The sequence below is a fragment of the Parambassis ranga genome, chromosome 6 (assembly GCF_900634625.1).
Source record: "Parambassis ranga chromosome 6, fParRan2.1, whole genome shotgun sequence".
In the NCBI taxonomy this organism is placed as follows: domain Eukaryota; kingdom Metazoa; phylum Chordata; class Actinopteri; family Ambassidae; genus Parambassis; species Parambassis ranga.
In genome coordinates this window covers 9,792,280-9,812,069 of record NC_041027.1, presented here as the reverse complement: position 1 = coordinate 9,812,069, position 19,790 = coordinate 9,792,280, and the positions used below count along the sequence as shown (strand labels likewise).

At 41.5% G+C, this 19,790-nt stretch overlaps 2 protein-coding genes across 3 annotated transcripts; one reads left to right on the top strand and one right to left on the bottom strand.

Annotated features, from left to right (window-relative positions):
• The first annotated feature begins 291 nt into the window (after positions 1–291).
• Positions 292–19,719, top strand: ift140 (intraflagellar transport 140 homolog (Chlamydomonas)). Of its 2 annotated transcripts, none has more exons than XM_028408013.1 (30): positions 292–412; positions 834–1,021; positions 1,141–1,362; positions 1,487–1,608; positions 1,723–1,853; positions 1,971–2,146; positions 2,304–2,395; positions 2,477–2,583; positions 2,710–2,852; positions 2,961–3,164; positions 3,253–3,325; positions 3,415–3,506; positions 3,643–3,770; positions 3,857–3,974; positions 4,081–4,202; positions 4,297–4,432; positions 4,578–4,709; positions 5,227–5,459; positions 15,394–15,571; positions 15,873–16,063; positions 16,151–16,246; positions 16,323–16,455; positions 16,591–16,734; positions 16,830–16,958; positions 17,598–17,780; positions 17,873–18,067; positions 18,163–18,375; positions 18,533–18,699; positions 18,844–18,985; positions 19,093–19,719. In XM_028408013.1, exons 2-30 carry the CDS (start codon positions 875–877, stop codon positions 19,270–19,272), a joined length of 4,329 nt encoding a protein of 1,442 aa, XP_028263814.1. In that variant the 5' UTR covers positions 292–412; positions 834–874; the 3' UTR covers positions 19,273–19,719. The 2 variants fall into 2 exon arrangements, with proteins under 2 accessions (XP_028263814.1, XP_028263815.1); XM_028408014.1 differs by having other exon boundaries at positions 322–412; positions 858–1,021.
• Positions 7,212–13,557, bottom strand: tmem204 (transmembrane protein 204). Its single transcript, XM_028408015.1, has 3 exons — positions 13,278–13,557; positions 12,627–12,782; positions 7,212–8,543 (listed from the first exon to the last, which is right to left on the bottom strand). The coding sequence occupies exons 1-3, from the start codon at positions 13,555–13,557 to the stop codon at positions 8,299–8,301; spliced, it is 681 nt and encodes a 226-aa protein (XP_028263816.1). The 3' UTR covers positions 7,212–8,298.
• Positions 19,720–19,790: the final 71 nt, after the last annotated feature.

The following is a 19,790-nucleotide window of genomic DNA, read 5'->3' as shown; positions in this document are numbered from 1 at the left end:
CCACCATAGAGTCATAAAAGTTCTTCAGGAGTGCCCCTTTCACTCCAAAAAAACAGCACCGATGTCTCCTCAGCAGGTAGAGCCTTCTCTGGCCCTTCTTGTACAAGGCATTTCTTACATAAATATATATTATATCATTTTTATATTTCATAATATTTTATGTTGAGCGCTGTCTTCGACAAGTTGTCAGCATTGCTCGGTATTTTCTGTAAGTACAATATTCGACAATCACTCGGGGATGCTCGTTGTTTTCCGTCGCCCCGCCTCCTGTCCAATGACGAGGTTGTCAGGGGCAACTGGGAGAGACGCTAAATGCTTACACAGGAGGCTACACGGCAGCAGTGGTAGAAAGAGTCGATGTCGTTAAGCTTTTCAAGTTGGAATCATTGCTTAGCGTTTAGCTGAAGAAAAGGTAATTCTACAGTAACTCAAGAAAACAGTCAACTTCACTCTGCGTTTGTGAGCGCCAGTTATGAATGCTTACGCTTACAAGCTATCTTTAGCTTAGCTAATGCTAGCAGCTAGTTAACGCTAATTTATGTCTCTTGTTTTCCCACTTAACGCCGCCAGAATAAATGTCAGCTGATTGTACGGACGTTTTACAGAGGATACATATATTCCTCTAAGCCTTCTTTGTTTATTCGTATAAAATAGTAACTAAATGAACTACTTAGCAAGTACTGTCATTAGTCCCAGTAGCCTAGTTTGTGAATCACTGGTTGCTGTTGGTTGCTGCTATTTGGCGTTTCATTTAATACATTTTTACAGTGTGAATGAGATAACTGACACACGTACGAACAACTAACTGAAAATGTGAATACTTGTGGTTTCAGACAGCTCCCATTTTTCTAATTTAGAGGGATACCCTGGGGTCATGGCGGTGTATTTTGATCACCGTATCGAAGCCCCTGAGAGCAGTAATGTGCCCTTTCAGTTAGCCTGGCACTCGGCTCTTCCTGTATTGGCAGTTGCCTCAAGCAACCCTGCCACAGGAGGCAACGTTGACCTCTACCTGCAGCAGGTAAGCACTAAGAATTCAAAATGCACTGTGTGTTTTGTCATTATTGCACATGAATATTATCAGTGGTATACATATTTATCATATCAACTCTACTTTAAACTGCTTATGTCCATTTACAGGGAGAGTATGTCGAGAGCTGCCATGTACAACGACCACATCAGCCTGAAGTACTGCGCTGGCATCCCACAAAACCAGTGTTGGCGCTGGGCTGGGAGAATGGAGAGGTAGTGCTGCTGACACACCCCTCTGGAGATCAAACAGTCCTGCCCAGCATACATACAGTCTGCATCACACTGCTGGAGTGGAGTAGCTCTGGTAGCCGTTTGGTCACTGGTGATCAGGTGAGTGTGTTACAGATAAAGTGTATATGTCATCTAAAACAGATTCATTTATAGCCTGAGCCAGGTTATAGAAATATCAGGGTACCGATGTATAGCCTGAACTATTGTCATTATTCATTGACAGACTGGAGTTCTGGCAGTATGGAAGGTGGATGCCAGAGGGAGACTTCAAGGAAACCATCTTGTAAAGCATGAATACAATAAACCTTTAACTTGCTGCATCTTCAGACCAGCTTCTCCGGGGGAGTAAGTAGTTGACTGCTTCTTTTTAGGTCACTAAATCTGGATCAGAAACATTGTGATATCACTAGACTTTCTTGACTTGAATTTCTTGTTTGCTGATACTTGCACCTTTTACAGTGATGTGGCTAAACTGGCTCGAGCATCAGTGAGTGGAGATGAGAATGCTCTGGACATGTTCAGTTGGAAGGGAGCACCCTTAAAGATGGGACCACAAGAGGGACTTGCATTCTATGTCAGCACTGCAGATGGTAATAGTCCTTCTTTGGGTCATTTGGGTTGTAAAAAGTCTTGATTTTAAATACAGTCATTACCAACAATAGCAGAGTTCTGTGTGAAGGAATCTCTCCTTTGTCCTATGTACACAGGTAAAGTCCATAGTGTGGATGAGCATTGTAAGACGACCCCACTCCTCAGTGTGGAGGGCTCCATCAAGAAACTTATTTATATTGAAATGAGAGAAACTCTCGCAGTGATCACAGAGAACCTCATGTTGTCACAGTACACTTTTGGACCTGAGGGTGGAGCACAGGAGTTTATGAAGGTATTCTTATCTTTGTATCTATTTCAACATAAAGATAAAGGATTTGGAATCAGTAATGCTGTATTAGGAATAGCGTAATGGGGACAACCTTTTTAGATGTATTTAATTGTGCTTATTTATTATGCAATTAGCCTGTAAATCATGTGCGTTTTGACAGGTTAAGTTGAGTAGCAGGTCCGGGCAGAATGTAGACATTGTATGGACAGAGAACAGCCTCCTCATCACAGCGACTGGAGAACATATGGTCAGGTCAGTGTACATACACAGTTTGTATACGCAACCATTCCTTATTGGAAACTTGAGTAATAATCCTCCCCTTGAATTATTTAGGCTCTGGGACCTGGAAAGAGATGACAACTATGTTTTGTCTCTTGATGAGACTCTGGGGTTTGAGAAGGGAGAGCTGATCAACTGTGTTTCACATTGTCCTGGAAAAGGTAACTGTGTTTTTTGCTTTCCCTTGTTATCATGCTTTATATCATATATGTAAAAACCCCAACCTTGTATGTACAGTAACATAACATAACATAACATAACATAACATAACATTGTTTAATCCCTAGAAATCCTAGCAGCTGGTACCACCCATGGACGCATAGCAATGTGGAGGATGGTGGTGCAGCCAGGCAGCAGCAGAAGCAACACAAAGGCCCAGTGGAAACTGCAGACACCTACTGAAATAGAGGGAAATGTCACTCAGCTACAGGTAATCTCTGGTTCTGTGTTCACTTAACAGCTATATATGTACAGTATATAGCAATGATATGCACAGTATTCTGTGGTTTAGGAGGTTTACTCAAACCTTTGATTTCAGTGGGGCTCCAGCCTGAATCTGCTGGCAGCCAACAACTCCAACACAGTGCTGATCCTGTGTGAGCATGTGATGTCAGCCCACTTCAGCCAGCAGGTGGCAGCAGTGCAGCTCACGCCAACACAGCTCAGCATCTCTCAGTTCACCACAGGAGTGCACCTTGCTCTGCAGTCTGATATGCACATAAAGGGAGTGTGTGTAACCAAGGTAAAACTGTAAATAGTGAATTATGAATTTTGGTTATTCATAAATTTTAATCGTGATGTTAAAGTAACTCTTTTATGTCGAAAAACAGGACTCAGTGACTGTCTGGAATGGCAAGCAGGTGACTGTGTATGAGCTTTCTGGCATAGTTCTACGCAGCACAGGTACAATTCTGAACAAAAAATTATGGCACAGTCCAAACAGCATATGATACAGATGTGGTTATTTTACCACCTTCTTTCTGATTTCCTAGGCTCCTTTCCTTGTGATTCCCATGTGGTAGCTGTACACGGTGAGAACCTGTACACCGTGGAACCCAACAGGGTACAAATTCGCACGCCACAGGTCTGTTTACTCACTTTGATAGCAATGCGCTATTTTCTGTTCTTATTCACACATGGATGAGTAATCTTAACGTTACACTTGCCTGCAAGTGATTGTCCTAATGGAACCATGATTTTTTTCTCTCTCTTCCCTCTAGGGCACTGTGAAGCAACTCTTAACCTTCTCCAAGGCAGAGGGAAACCCTGTGCTGCTTAATGTGTGCCAGTCTTACCTGGTGGTAGGCACAGACACAGCATACATCAGAGTTTTTGACCTCTCCAGAAGGTATGTGGTCGCTTTCCAAAGTTAGAAAATAACTCCCTACAGTTTATTGCATTTTTCTGTACATGTTTCTTTTTGCATGTTTGTAGAGATGCCAAAGCTCACAGCAGTTCTAAGAACCTAGCTGACCAGATTTCCAATCTGGGAGCCCTGAGGTCAGTCAAGTGTAATGCCAATGGCAGCCAAGTCAGCATCTTAATTTCTCAGGTGAACATACAGTCTCACTCTTATTGTTGAAATCATGATGACAATGCTGCTTTTTATGGAAGATTAAATATATTCATTGAGATGAATGTACATCCTTTTCTCTCAGGTTAATGGGCGGCCAGATCACAAAGTGTACTTTTATGATGTTGAGATGGACACTGTGACACACTTTGACTTCTTCACTGGCAGACCATCCAGCGGTATCTCACAACCAGAAGAAAGTGAAAAGTAATTGCACTTGTTTTCATCAATATAAATGATCTTCTCGATCTTTATCCTTACGCACACTATATTCTTTTTGGTTCTTTTTTTCCTTTTTCAGGCAGGAGTCACAGGGGACAGACCTAAGCGGTCGTTGTCCTGTGTCTCACTTCTGGGATGAGAGTGAACCTCGTCTTTTTGTTTGTGAGACAGTGCCAATCAGCTCTGAATCCTCATCAAATGGTTACCTGGATATGGTAAAGACAATTCCTTTACAAGTATATTGGCTTATGTGTCTTTGTGGACAAAACAAGTTATGTAAAACATTTTGGTAGATTTTAGACCTGGCGTGACTATGTCTATGTTGCACTATAACTATGTCCTCTTTTCCCGTTCCCGTAGGTGGATGTGTTTGTGGTGACACTCTTCTGTACACAGGAGCACGGGCTCCTCTTGCAGGACTGCTACCCCAAACCTTCAGGCCTGCAGACCCTTCTTGCTCTTGATGTGCCCTACTACTATTTTACCTGCAAGGTGAGAGGAGAGAACACACACATTATGCATTTGTGTTGTCTTCGCAGCAAAGATGATAAGGCTTTTTCATTGCACATCTTGAAAATTCATATATTTACATATTCATTGTGTGTCTGTTTACTTTTATTGTTATTTGTATGTGAAACTCACACCCCAGCTAGTATATCGGAGCGGTGGTGTTTTTCGATCGGAAGTAAGTGTCCCCTGTAGATGGTTCAGCAAGCGTTGATGTTTGTGACTCCCAAATAACAGTGATTGTGTATGCCTTGTGCCGCATTTAAGAAGAAAATTAAAATACTGACTCTGCACGAGCAGTAGCACAAATGCATCCATGGATGTCTAGAATTCACTGACCTGTGTCCAGTAGTTATGAATAGATGTGGTGGGTGATCCCTTGTTGTTTGGTTTGCTCTGCCTCTAACCCCCAACGTCTGTCCCCATGAAATTGTTTCAGTATTATTATGGCTTTTAGTCATATGGTTGCTAATTGTAACACCATCTTCCTGACACTCCTCAGCCTGGGGAGCCGGATTCATGTGTAACACAGGTTTCATCAGCCTCACAGCAGACCCAACTGACAAAAAAAGCACCAGCCCCATTCCCCCATATGGTGTCCAGACGAGCACTCAGAGACTTTGTGGGTCTGGAGAACTGTGAGAAGGCCACCCGTGATGCTATGCTCAACTTCAGCTTCTACCTGACTATTGGTGACATGGATGAAGCCTTTAAGTCCATCAAGCTCATCAAGAGGTAGGACGTGAATATGTGCACATCATGCATGCATTTGTCAGCACAGAGAAAAGACATGCAGGATATTGTACCGGCTGGGGACACATCCCTCTGTTTGATCACTGTCATCACATCCCCGCTAGTCTTTTCCACATGGGCCTTAGTTCAAAGGCTAAGCAAAGCACACATTGTTACCACAGCCTTGACTCTTCTCGGAATGCTCCACAATGGTTTACAGTGGGCGAGCTGTTCACAAATTGCTTTTGACATATGTAGAAAAGGAGGCATTGTTGCCACTTGCCTTTCTCCCCTTCTTGTGTCACTCATCACCTCAGACACTTAAGGGCAAACTAGCACAGTACATCTGTAATCATTAATGGTATCCTCAAGTCTGATCAATTCACGCAGCCTTTATTTAGAATCAGATATTTGATCAACTTTGACAGTCTGGCAAATTGTTATTCCCATAAATACATTATGCATAAACAAATCGATCACACCATAATTGTTTGACCAAATTACATCCACCAAAACCAAACTTTATTTGTACTTATGTAGGTACATGAAACAGATTGTATACAGGACATGATTAAGCACTTTTTTGTGTCTCTGCTGAGGGAAGGAACTCTTCGTGTGTATATATGTAACAGCTTCTGTTAGTGTGCGGGTGTGTTCTAAAGGGATGTACTTTTCTAAACACACACACACACACAAGGTCTTCATGCCAGTGTGGCCCAAAAGGAGTGCCCTTCCCATTCTCCCAAACATTAAATTAGCTCACAAAAAGGATGTGTGTGTTCAGTCCTGCATACAGAAATGCATACGCAACTTTGCCAGTGATCTGATATTATCTTTTGGTGAATACGTGATTCATGGCACTTACTCTGCCGTGTGTTGCTCTTGCACGTACAAACATTACGCAACATTAAGGGAAAAAAAGCATAAAAACAAACAAATGGGAAAACAGCATATTCCACTGGCCGGATATTCCAATGAGTTTAATAGGCCTGATGACAGCTTTACTAAGTTCCTCATTGATGGCTATTTTTACTAGTGCTTTTTTTTTAAGATTGGTATTGTATTGTTCAATTCCTGCATTTCTCCACCCACGAGAATATGCACTTCCTGCGGCAGTAACCTGTATCTTCTGGGACATGACTGTGATTTAGACCCTATAATCAACAAAGGTTCTCATATTCAAGTCTGAGTTTGGCTTGTGAGCACAGCTTGTACATCTATGTAAAGTCTCATAATATAATTTGTTGGAGATGCTAGACAAGGTCAAGTACCCAAGTCACAGTTGTGTGGGTGAGCTGCATACTATACATAATTATCTCAGAAAATAGGACTTGACTCAACTTCGTCCCTGGATGTTCTGAAAAGATATAATAGACTTTATTCAAACCAAATATTCTCAGTATGAAAGTCCCCCCCCGCTGTTAAAATCAGTAGAGCAGATACAGGTTGGAATGTCTTACTCAGGCCAGACTGTGGTACTTCCTCTCATTCATGTTGTCCTTGACTTTTAGGTGACATGCTACAGGGCTATCTACCGATATTAATGCAAGCCTTGTCTCGCTGTCTTTTGTATTGCTATGTCTATTTAAAAAGAAAAACTCCCCCTTTTCATCCGGAAGAACCTGAGGAAGTGTTCCCACTGATACTGATATGATGCTATAGTCATAACTGGCTGCATTATGTTACAGTCATTTCATAAAATCATCAAACTGCGAAGAGAGAGAGAGAGAAACAAAGACAACAACAGGCACTGAGTTTGAATATTTATCAATAAATTTATTTATTACATGATATATTATTATTTTAGTGTGCTGTTATGTGGAAGACCCACAGATAGCCTGGAACTATTTGCAGAAGAGTGATATGGTCACAATAATACTGCTACTATTGATAGCACTGTTCTATTTTTCTATATTATATTATATTAATTTACATATACAGTATGTACCACAAGCGAGCAGAGTTTCATATGAAAAGCTTCTTGAAAAGTGAAAAAGATGCAAAGATATATCTGTCAGTTCAAACTGCAGCTTTAGTTGTAACCATATATTTAACAACAAATGCTCCAAAAAGACAACATCAATTCAAAAAATATTCATTTTCAGTTCATTTGCCTTCTTATTTTCCTTGTTTCAAGAGTAAAAAGGACTCACAGAGTGAATGTCTTTTAGCAATTTGATCAAACTGCGATCTTTCAGTATCTATTTTAAACTAGTAAATGTATTTTGAAGCAGCACAATGAAAAAGTTAAAGCTAAAGTTGACACACTCTGCTTTTGCCTTGTTAGTTTACCAACCTATTTGCAACATATATCACTAATATTAATATGTATTAAAACTAATGTTTTTTTAAAAGATGTAGACAAATATGAGGTATTCTGGTATTAGAATTTCAATATATGTCATATATATTTCCAATTAATTAATTATGCAGGAGACCATTTAACAAGTGCACCTTTAACAAAGCAGGTCAAGTTCCAGCTTGATCTTTTCATAATCCAAATTAGTTATCAAACAGCTCACCCATGTGTAAATACCTTAAACGTCACTCAGGGGAGTGACTCACTTATATAGATGCCTGGAACTTTAGGACTGCTTTATTTATTTGCTTTAGTATAATATGTGTTTTCAGTGCACTAAGCAGCAAAATAATTCTGATATCCTTATTGTGGGAGGAGGATTGAATATGAGTGCAGGTACATGTTGGTCCAGCTGTTACGCAGAAATGTCTTCCTCTGGTGAGAGTCATGTCACTGGAGTTAAACCTGAACAATGGAGAGCACAGTCTTGTCGCTGTAGCCTGTTAGTTCTGATGATCGCCTTGTTTTTAAAGGTCTCGCGGCTCAACAAGGTGACTCCACATAGTCATTGTCTAGGCGTGGGTGAAAGGGTGATGCTAGTGAGCGACTGATGATTATAACTCGAGGTGCAAGGCAGTCGTCACGCCGATGTAAAATGTTCCAGATGAGCATGGCTGCAGCCAATGTGGCCAGCAGGCAAGCAGCTATGTCCAAGTAGCAGGAGTAGGACAGGTGCGTGTAAGGCCCGATCCTGTAGAAGGTCACAAGTCCAATCACCAGCACAAAACCTGAGTGGGAGCAAAGACAGAACAGATTGAGCTTACTGAAAATACATTGATCTTTGCCTACACCTCAATCTAAAAGGAAGATGTATGTTCATATATTATGAGAGCTGCAGTGTGCAAATACTGAGGAATAATTATGAGGAATGGTCAGTTATGAAGAAATGACTTCCTAGCAGTTCTCTTGAGGCATAGTGGTTACTTAGCATAGCTAAAGAAAATGGTTTATGACACTCTCCGTCATTCAGCTCAGCACATTAGCGTACTAATACTTACTAAAAACCCATGGCTTACATAGTCACAACAATAAGTATGATGAGCCTGCAGACAGTAACAATGCACTCTAGAGTAGGGCTGTGTATTGGCAAGAATCTGGCGATACGATACATGTCACGATACAATACGATATATCCCGATACTGTAACAAACGATATAACGATATATATTGCGATTTTATATATATATATATATATATATATATATATATATATATATATATATATATATATATATATATATATATATATATATATATATATATATATATATATATTTAAGAGTATGGAAAGATTGTTTGGAAAGCCTCATCTGAATACTACTAATACATCTTTCACTCAGAACAAAATGTTTAACTATAATTATTTTAATTATAAGAACAATGCACAATGCACTGTATCTCACATTCAAATTGTTTTTAACTGAAAGAGACAGTGTGCACCCCAAAAGTAAGATGTTGGAATTAATGTTTGTTCTTAAATAATAATAAAAAATCAATTTGGCCACAACTTAAATCGATACCAGTATCTGCAAATAAAATATCGCGATATTTCATAGAATCGATTTTTTCTTACACCCCTACTCTAGAGTCAACTCTTTTCTAAATTTCTGTAAAAGTATGGCCCAAAGAAAAATCAGCAGATGTATAATATTGTTTTATTTGTTGTGGCTTGTCTGTCTGCTTTTATGACTTGTGTGAAAATCTGGTGTTTTGGCTCACATTTATAAAGAAATAGAGAAAATTCTAGCAGCACTTCTTGGATATTCTGAAGTAAGTGAATGCCTTGGTGCAATCCCTCATGTTCACTATTCTTCACAGATCAGCTGGAGCTCTGTGTGGGGCCTTTGAATTAGGAAATCTGTTTCCTCCTAGGAAGAACTTCTGAGATCTCCAGATTAAAGTTCTCAGTAGCATAGAAATATCAGAGGATGACTATATGCTCGGAAATGCCTTTGAAATATCTTCTGATTTCTTTGAGTCGCACAGTTTAACTCACGCAATGAGGAACTGCTGCTTGCATGCAAGAGTAGAGAGCCACAGCCTTTGCTTCCATGTTGTTTCTTTGATCTTAACATTGTTTTCAGGACATTATTGAGTGCCTTTAGAGCCCACACCTTTCCTCATTCTTTACCATTAAAGATACATATAAAGGGAATGGTATTCAAGTGTACTTCAGTCTGTTTTATGGTCTGGAGCCATACTGTAGTTCAACAATAATAAACATCTGAAAACGTGCTCCATCCACAGTGGCATAAATACAAGGACCAAAAATAATCACTGGAAACAGGGATGTTAGTGCTTTAGGATATGAATCAGTCAGTTTCCTGGAGCAGGCAGCGGCACCAAAGGAGGGAGTTCATTTATACTTCTTTCTCTACCTCTACAGTATGATGGCTCTCATTGTTTTAAGTAAGGATGTGAATAATTGTGTCTGTGTATCATTGCGTGTCTACCACTGTGTGTACGCCTAAGAATGCAACTGTTTGCTCAATCCGCTCGTGTTTAACCTGTCTGGCTCCTTATCCAAGAAAATGAATAATCTCCTGTCCTGTTTCCAGCCAGGGTGGGCTGTGTGAACTTCTTTTTTGGCACAGACTTATCTCTCAGATTTCCTTCCCCTTCCTCCTTTTTCCATCCTTCCTTCCTTTCCTCCTCACCACACCCTAAGCTTTGTGGTTAATGTATTTGCTGGATATTTGACACAATCTGTCACAGAGAAAAATAAGTGTCATATTAAGGCTGAGTTCTTGGAAATATGTTTGGCTCCTTTGCCCTTATTCCAGTTAGTCGTGTCTTGGAATATTCTTAAAGGCCACTGATCACTGCTGGAACCTGCTTAGCCTGATTATTCTTTTAAGCACAGTTACACATTAATATGAACTAAGCCACAGAGTTCCTCAAAATCAAAAGAAATTATATCTCAGAGGGAGTGTTGACATTTGACATGTTGGAGCTGCGTCCATTCAGAAAACACATTCCAGAGCTGTCTCCAGGGGTGAAGTGGCCAGTGTCGTGCTTTCATCGTGCACAAGCCAACGCTGTTGCTGAGATATCGCTCTGTGGAGCTTAATATTGTTTTTCCAGCCTCTCACACTTTGCTTACAATTGTGGAGGCTTTTGGCACATGTGAAAATGAAAACATTCCAGAGAAAAGAGAGCGATGGGTAAAAATATCTCCATTCATTCAGAACCGAAGCCCATTCACAGGCTCGGTGGGGGGGAGGGCTAAAGGAGTAGAAGCCTACTGACAGCTGTCAGTACTCGGACGATCAGACTTTCTATTATTTTTTTGTATTAAACTGTCTAGAAGGTCAAATATTATACAGTACTGTGGAAAACACACTTCAATACAGCAAACCATTATTGTTAAGGCAAAGAAGAAACTTTACTTTTTTTAATACATTGTCCTGGAACATGCAAGTAGTTTTAAATTAGAAGTGTTTCTACAAACTCTTGAACTCCCACTGAGATCCAACGTTTAACAATTCTGGCTGTGGACATGTCATCTGGTTACTCATCAGATTTTGTGACCATACATGGTAAGAGAACAAAATTGGAAGATGACATTTTTTTCCATGATTATTTTTAGCTCTCAGGGAAGTTGAGGTTTTGTTCGTCCCTTGTCTATATTGCCACTGTGTTCCTTAGTCATGCCTTGTCTTTTCTTTGACTTCTTGGTCATGTACGTTTGGCTGGTGGTGTTGGAAAACACTGTAACATTGGGTGGATCTCAGTCCTCTAACCAAGGTCCCCAGATAAAAGCCGACCTATCTGCTGCATAGCGTGCTGAATATACAATAAAAAGGAGATTCTTTATTTGCTGCTGCTCTTGACATCTTGTAAACACAGACATAAAAGCGAGGCCAGCTTATCTAGACAGAGGCAAATCCCACCCTGTTGTCATGTGTCTCTACTAAAGCGCACTATAAACACACAATCACAACACACACAAACATGTATGCACAAACTCCCTACTGCCAGTGCACACAAATACACAGTCCCTGTCGAAAACTGTCTTTCCCGTCCATTCTCCCTCCCCTCTTTTTCCTTCTTCAGCTCAGGGGTTTGCATAACAGGTAGTCACAGACATTTCCTCGTCCTGAGCAGGGATATCCTGGCGCCCGACAGTCGCTCTCTGGCTAGCTGCAGCTCAGGCCCATGGATTCTGGACTAGAACTAAAATTAGACCCAGTGCAGACCCCCTTTTTTTGCTACTCTGATACCAAGCAGCTGAGTGACCACAGCACACAACACAGCACACTTCCTCAACAGGGGCACTGGGACAAGCCATGCCAGCCAAGTCTGCATAGTGGGATTGATGGGTGCTAGTTGAAGAGAAGGAGTTGTGTCTCAGTGCCTGCACTAATGTTAATTAATCCTGAGCAGGGCCCGCTTTGTTTTTTCCTAGTCTCTCTTCTATCTTCACTTTTCTTGGTCTATTGTTTTGTCTTGGTTGCTCTGTGCTAAAATTGGAAACACTAGCTTTTTTCCCTCTACCAGTGTGGATTATTTGACACATTTTTATTGTTATAGTTGTTAAAAATACATTCAAAACATCATCATTTCATTTTTAATGCCTAAATGTGAAGAGAGAGGTCTGCTTTCTTTTGTAGAAGAGTAGTTTTCATAGTATCAGTCAGGCAGATTTGCTCTCTCAGTCTGTAGCCCCATTTTTATGGTCTGCCAATGACCATGTAACTTTGTTGTGCAGCATCTGAACTTCAATATTTCAGCATCAGAATAGTATACGCACAGTCCTACATATGCAAGGCTTTTTATGCAAACAAGGTATAGGAAAGGCTGTTACTCACTGGCTAGTTGGAAGAGTGCAGCAATGGCCTCCTCCCACCACTGGGATTCCTGTGTGATGAAGGGCAGCTCCATTAGGCCTAGGAGGAAGATCAACTGACCAGCAGTCAGAGCCACAGTTGCCATCAGGTTGCATGCTCGCATCATGTTAAACTGCACTTGAGGGACCAAAGGAGAATTTGTGTCAGATTTGTTGTGGTTTGAACATGTTAATAACATACACAAGACAAGATGGTGTTGATCTTTAAAAAATAATTGAATTCATTGAAGTCATGAATGGTGATGCACCTCTCTTTGTTTAACCTTAGTAAACAGTGCTGCCCATTGTGCTCAGTACTGCTGGCAAGTGGAAGCATTTCCTAGACTTGTTCTTGAATAGTGATTTCTCAATGGTGCTTACATCAGTAAAGCACATAAATCCATCATAGCTCTGACTTTGTCTGAATATTTTTATAGATATTCAAATCCATTTGGCAGCCAACACAAAGAACTGGGTTTTTAAATGTAGTACTGGCTGACGGGGCAATGTTTACATCAGCGTGTCAGATGACAGTGATACTCATAGTATCTGTCTGGAGCCAGTCCATCTGGCAATCAATCAACATGTCTACTATCTGCTCAGAGTTAAATGCAAAGGTGAAGTAAACACTTACATTTGACGGTGCTGCGGGATTCTTGATAGCCTGCATACTCTGAGCCCCATCCAATGCCTTCACATTGCCTCTGTGACCCTTGCACCCTTCTACCAGCCTGGAGGTCGTCACGGCCCTTTTCCCCACCAGTGGGGCACATTTTCCATAGTCCTACACTCCGCTTACGCCCGTCGTCCAGAGCCTGTAGGACCCAGCTGGGTGTGAAGGCTGCAACATTGTTTAGGACCAGGGACAGCAGGGCTACTGCCACCGCTGCAGCTACCAGCCGCTGCACGGCCATGCGACGCCTGATGCCCGCCACCTCTCCCCCTCCGTTCTGTCCCTCTTCTGGCTCCGGTTCCTCTTGAGCGTGCTGCCTGCTCTCTTGCCTCTCCTCTGGGCCAGTAGCACTTGCAGTGCTCTGGGTCCCCTGACTCCCCTCCACCTCCTCCACCAGTCTCTTCTTCCAGCTGCTAAATTCTGTCGCTCCAGCTGCACAGAGGTGGAATTGGCAAGAGTGTTTTTTTTTTTTTTAAAGTTTAGCTAAAGAACATCTCCATTCATCCTCATTCAGGAGTTGGTTGTCTTTGCAGCAGGTCCTCAGCCCTCCTCCTCAGACAGCACTGTGGGGACGTGAGTATTAATCCAATTGGCACCTAGGTCCATTCCACTGGCTCCGGCTGGCTGCAGCTTGGCTTTTGGATTTCAGTCTTTGTGAGATTTTTTTCCCAGTTTTTTCTTCTGTTTTTCCTCTCCTCGGGGCTTTGCCTGTTGCACTCGTCTGGCTTCTGTGTGTGCAGCTGGTGTTTATATGTAGTAGTTTTTCTTCTGTTTTTTTTGTCAGCAATGCCTCTTTGCTTTAGAGGCATAAAACTGAAAAATCCTTCAGATAGTGTTGCTAGGAGCTTGCTCGAAAGTTACTTTGCTTACTTTACTCAAGACTGTTTCTCGACATGCAGAGCCCCTGCTGCCTGTTTGGAACAAAAAGTCCGCTAGCCCACCTCCCTCTGGCTCTTTCTGCCTTTCCCCCTCTTTCTCTCTCTTTCTCACGCACAGTTTCTCTGCAGATCGTCCAGGTCAGAGTTGAAATGTGGGGGAGTTGCTGTTCATCATAGTCCGAGACATCGGTCCTCAACTGTAGCAAGCTTTAAACACATGGCGCACTCCTTCATGACCATTAAATATGTGTGTGTGTGTGTGTGTCAGTGTATTTGTGAGAGGGAATGCCAAAAAAGACCCCCTCTTAGACGTCACTGCTTGGTGTATTCTTTTGTCTGGAGACCAGGGGGTGTTCGCTAAAGTCCTCTCTCCCCTTTGCAACACATTGGTCGTCACGGTCAGCCAGCAACAGGATGTGTTTCCTGAGAGGAAAAGAGGATGGGAAGAGGGGCCAAATGTAGACCCGTTTCTTCTCTTGTCTTTCCTTTTCTGGCTCTCTAGATCTTACCGCCATCTCGACTTTTCTCAGCATTTTTTAAATATCTCCCTTTTTGTTTTGGAGGTTCGTATTATGTGACCATATAGAGTTGGATTTTGGCTCACACTTACTACTTTCTTTTAATTCACTTGGCCTCCTTGTTATAGTTGGGCCCCCAAAGATTTGGGGTATTTCCTGTTGCCTGACTTTAATAAACAGCCCACATCTGTATCAGCTAAAGCATGGAGGTGGGAGTGGATGCAAATAGAGACCAGATGGCTGTGGAATCTTAAATTTGGAATTGAAGCTAAAGCAGCAGGGAGGGGGGGGGATTGACGTCAGCAAAAGAAAAAGAAAAAAAAATAGAAAGAGCACTTCTTGCTTTAAGTTTAAAAATTCTGCACTTATCTAATCTAATCTAATCTGGTAATCTAATATATGAATGCAAATTTGTGAATTGTGTAGGAGGTCTTTGTTTTACTTAGGATTAATATTGAAGATATAACAGATTAGTAGAGGAAGATTTAAACACTGGTTCTAAACTGAACTAGAAATATCTGGAAAATAATTTAAGCATATATGAACAGGGTATTTGTCCAAACAGGAAATCTGTTAACGGATGTACACATGTACACAACAGTTGTTCTGTAGCTGAATAATAAAATGCCAGTGCTGTGAGCCACACATTACCCTTTCAATTTCTCTCTTTTCTTCCTGTAGTAAAGCAGTATGGGAAAACATGGCACGGATGTGTGTGAAAACCCGCCGGATGGATGTGGCACGCGTGTGCCTTGGGAATATGGGAAATGCCAGGGCAGCAAAAGCACTGAAGGAGGCGGAGGCTGAGGCCGAGCCAGAAGCCCAAGTGGCGATGCTGGCCATTCAGCTCGGCATGCTGGTAAGACTCAAGTGTAAATGACTGGATCGCTCATACTCAAGTTGGTGCACATGTGTCTCTGCTGTAAATTAGTATAATAAAATAAGTAGAAAAGCCTATCATTACACTTCAGTTTACAAAATCAATGTTGAGATTTCTTTTAACAAATAATCCGCAGCCAACACATACAGTAATGCCACATCCTTTGGCTACAAATAACACATCCTCTTTTTAGGTCACAGTATTTCACCGCACACAGACCGCGGGACTTCCCGGACCAAAAGCATTTATCTTTCCATCATCTTTTCCTGTCTTCAAACAGGAAGATGCAGAGAAGTTGTACAAGAGTTGTCAACGCTATGACCTGCTGAACATTTTCTACCAGGCGTCCGGCCAATGGCAGCAAGCTTTGGAAATCGCTGAAAGTCATGATCGCATCCATCTGCGCACCACCTACTACAACTATGCCAAATACCAGGAGTCTATGGGAGACAAGATACTGGCCCTGGCTTAGTATGATACTCTCTGTGGTTTTAAGCCAGTGATACAAGAGTTTGTGACAATGAAACAAAGTCTATTTTCTTCTTCTCCTTTTTGCAGTTATGAGAAATCAGACACACACAGAGTGGAGGTGCCCAGAATGCTCCAGGATGACATATCATCTCTAGAGATTTATGTTAACAAAATGAAAGACAAGTAAGTCCAGGCTTACCTATCATCTGAGACATCATCACATCATGCTATCATACTATACACTGTACTATCAATACAGGAGTATCTATAAGTGGTGGGCCCAGTACCTGGAGAGCCAGTCAGACATGGATTCAGCACTGCATTTCTATGAGTGTGCTCAAGATTACCTGTCCCTCGTTCGAGTCCACTGCTACATGGGAAACATTCAAAAGGTGATTTAAAGTAGAAAGAAATATTTAATTTGCATTTCAAGCACTCAGATTTCTAATGTTTTGTAATGGGTCTATAAATGCACGTTAGTTGTACATTTTCTATAATTAAACAGGATGCATTTATTTATTTACCAGGCCTCTGAGATTGCCAATAACACAGGTGACAGAGCAGCATCATACCACCTGGCCAGACATTATGAGGGCCATGATGACATCAAACAAGCAGTTCACTTCTACACACGAGCCCAGGCCTACAACAATGCCATACGACTCTGTAAGGTAAAGTGCTCCACTGTGTACCTTTCTGTTTACCAGCAGCCTCAGTGCGAAATGTCTTTGAATCACAACTCATCAAGCGGTTTGTTTACTTGTAGGAGAATGGTTTGGATGACCAGCTGATGAACTTGGCTCTGCTCAGTAACCCGGAGGATATGATGGAGGCTGCCTGCTATTATGAAGAGAAAGGAGCCCAAATGGACAGGGCGGTTGCTCTCTACCAAAAGGTCTGTGTGTTCAGTGTTCTCATTGTGTTTGCTCCCTGTGATGATTCTCAGAAATTCATGTTGTGCTGTATTAAAGGTAGGGTAGGAGATTTTGAAAACTCAGTGAGAGTCAGCCAGATTTCGAAAGTAAACCCACACCCCGTTCTCTTGGAGCTCACCCCGAAGCCACGCCTCCCAATCACATGGACGTGCATTACCTGAAGACGAGCTGCGGTCTGTGACTTCGGCCATCATGCACGTACCTCTCTGGTGGGCACAGAGGAGGAAGAGAGTGACAACCAGCCAATACTCCGTGCAGGGTCCACCTGGAGGATTGGCTGATGTTTTTAGCGTTTTATAGCTTCCACAGATGATTAATATTCTTCGTTTTAATGCAAACTGTCTAACTAATCGGTTGCTATCGGATTGTAAAGAGAAGTTACACTAATTTAACAAAAAGTGCATCAGAATGAAATCTCCTACCCTACCTTTAAAGACACAAAAAGCAACATGTGTTTTACATCATTCCACAAGAGGGCAGTAGTGTAACATGTATTAATTCTGATGAGGAAGGGAGGAATGGAGGACAGCAAGCATTGTCATTTTAAAAGTAGTAGTATTATAGCGGCTATATGTTTTTAATCCATGTCTTTCTTGTAGGCCGGTTATGTTTCAAAAGCTCTAGAGCTGGCTTTTGCCACCCAGCAGTTCTCTGCACTCCAGGTGATTGCAGAGGACCTGAATGAGAACTCTGACCCGGCACTCCTAGCACGCTGTTCTGAGTTCTTCATCACACATTCCCAGTATGAGAAGGCCGTGGACTTACTGGTAGCAGCCAAGAAGGTATCTGTGTGACACAGTATTGGCTCTACATCCACAGAGCTGTTCATGTCTGCTCACCGTATGTTTGTCTTCACATGTGTGTGCGTTCCCAGTACCAACAAGCCCTGGAGCTGTGTGTGAATCAGAACCTGACTATCACAGAGGAACTGGCTGACAGAATGACTCCTGCTGATGCGTCTGAAGAGGCCAGCAGAGGGCTGGCAGAGAAGATTGCTGACTGCTGCATGCGTCAAGGCAACTATCACCTGGCCACCAAGAAATACATACTGGCATCTAACAAACACAAGGTAATAATGCAGCTTTCATAAACACTATATTTATACATGTAACTGTAAAAGCTTTAAAAAATTGTTGTTGAAAATGTGTTTTTTTTTTCTTATAGGCAATGAGGGCGCTCCTTAAGTCAGGTGACACTGAGAAAATAGTTTACTTTGCTGGAATGAGTCGTCAGAAAGAGCTTTTCATCATGGCTGCCAACTACCTGCAGTCTCTTGACTGGCGTAAAAATCCAGACATCTTAAAGACTATCATTACTTTCTACACAAAAGCCCGGGCACTGGATCTGCTTGCTGGCTTCTATGAAGCCTGTGCTCAGGTAGGTTAATTTTCCTCCATTGTCAAGTTAATAAGTGTACTAGCTATTTTTCATTTTCAAAAATACTGATTCAGTAATATTAGATCCATTGTCTACCTGTCTATGTTTCAAAAGAAAAGCCAGTCTATTAAAGTACTTAATTTTTGTCGGGGTTAAGGTGGAGATTGATGATTATCAGAACTATGAAAAGGCTCTGGATGCTCTGATGGAGGCTTTCAAGTGTTTCTCCAAATCAAAGGACGCTTCATCTGGTCAGCAGGAGGTTAGACTGGCTGACCTGCAGCATAAAATCACCTTAATCAAGAAGTTTGTGCACATACGAAGGTAAGAATGTAAAGTTGTGAGGAGGGATAGATTCATTCTATGATTTTTATATAAATATATATATATATATATATATATATATATATATATATATATATATATATATATATATATATATATATCCATGTTTTCACCTCAATGTAGGCTGTATGATGAGAATCCTGGTGAGGCAGCTCGGTTGTGTGAAGCCCTGCTGGAGGAGCCAGAGCTGGACCCAGCCGTTAGAATTGGAGATGCATTTGGTTTCCTGGTCGATCATCATTGTCATCAAGGCAATCTCCAAGCGGTGACTATTGTCTTTTTGTTACATCTGAAATGATGTTACTCCTAAAATTAAGTTCCATTTTATTTGAATGAACCCTGAGCACTTTGTGTTCTTGAATTCTTCTTCAGGCCTACCACAAACTGGAGGAGCTTCAGAAGCTGTTGCCATCACAGAACTTGAGGCATTTCATCAGCCAGTCCAGCCTGGAGGCCCTTCAGAAAGAGATGGGTATATCCATCAGTCGTGGTGACCACCGAAATAGTGTAAAGGAGGAGGATGAAGTAGAGGAGGACCTGAACGTGTCTTAACTGCATCTCAATGATCAATGATCTCAACTTCAATCATGTTGTCAAATTACATATGAACATATCTGCACTTTTCTTCACACCAGAAATGACGGCTGATGGTTTAGCAACATAACAGCTGTCACAGCTGCCAAAACTGCACAGGTACAATGAGCACAGCAACTGGTTGCAATAAAAAAAGCACTTGACTATCACACAGAGGGAGAGGACTTTGTAGCAAAGACAAAAAAAATAAAGGGGGGAAACTACATACTACTTTATAACAGCATAAACCGTTCTGGCCTGACACTAGACTCATTTAATGGACACAATGGACATGCTCTACTTCACACTGTTTTCCAAAATAATAAAGTTTCCCAAACATGTATAATCTGTAAAAAGGGGATCAGGATCATGAAGCAGGTTTTTAATCTTGTTACAGCAGATTTCTTTGTATAATGGTTCATATGATTACGGACTATTGCCTTTGAGCTAATTTTGGCTCTAAATCTTGGTATATATTCTTTCCCTAGTGTGATTAT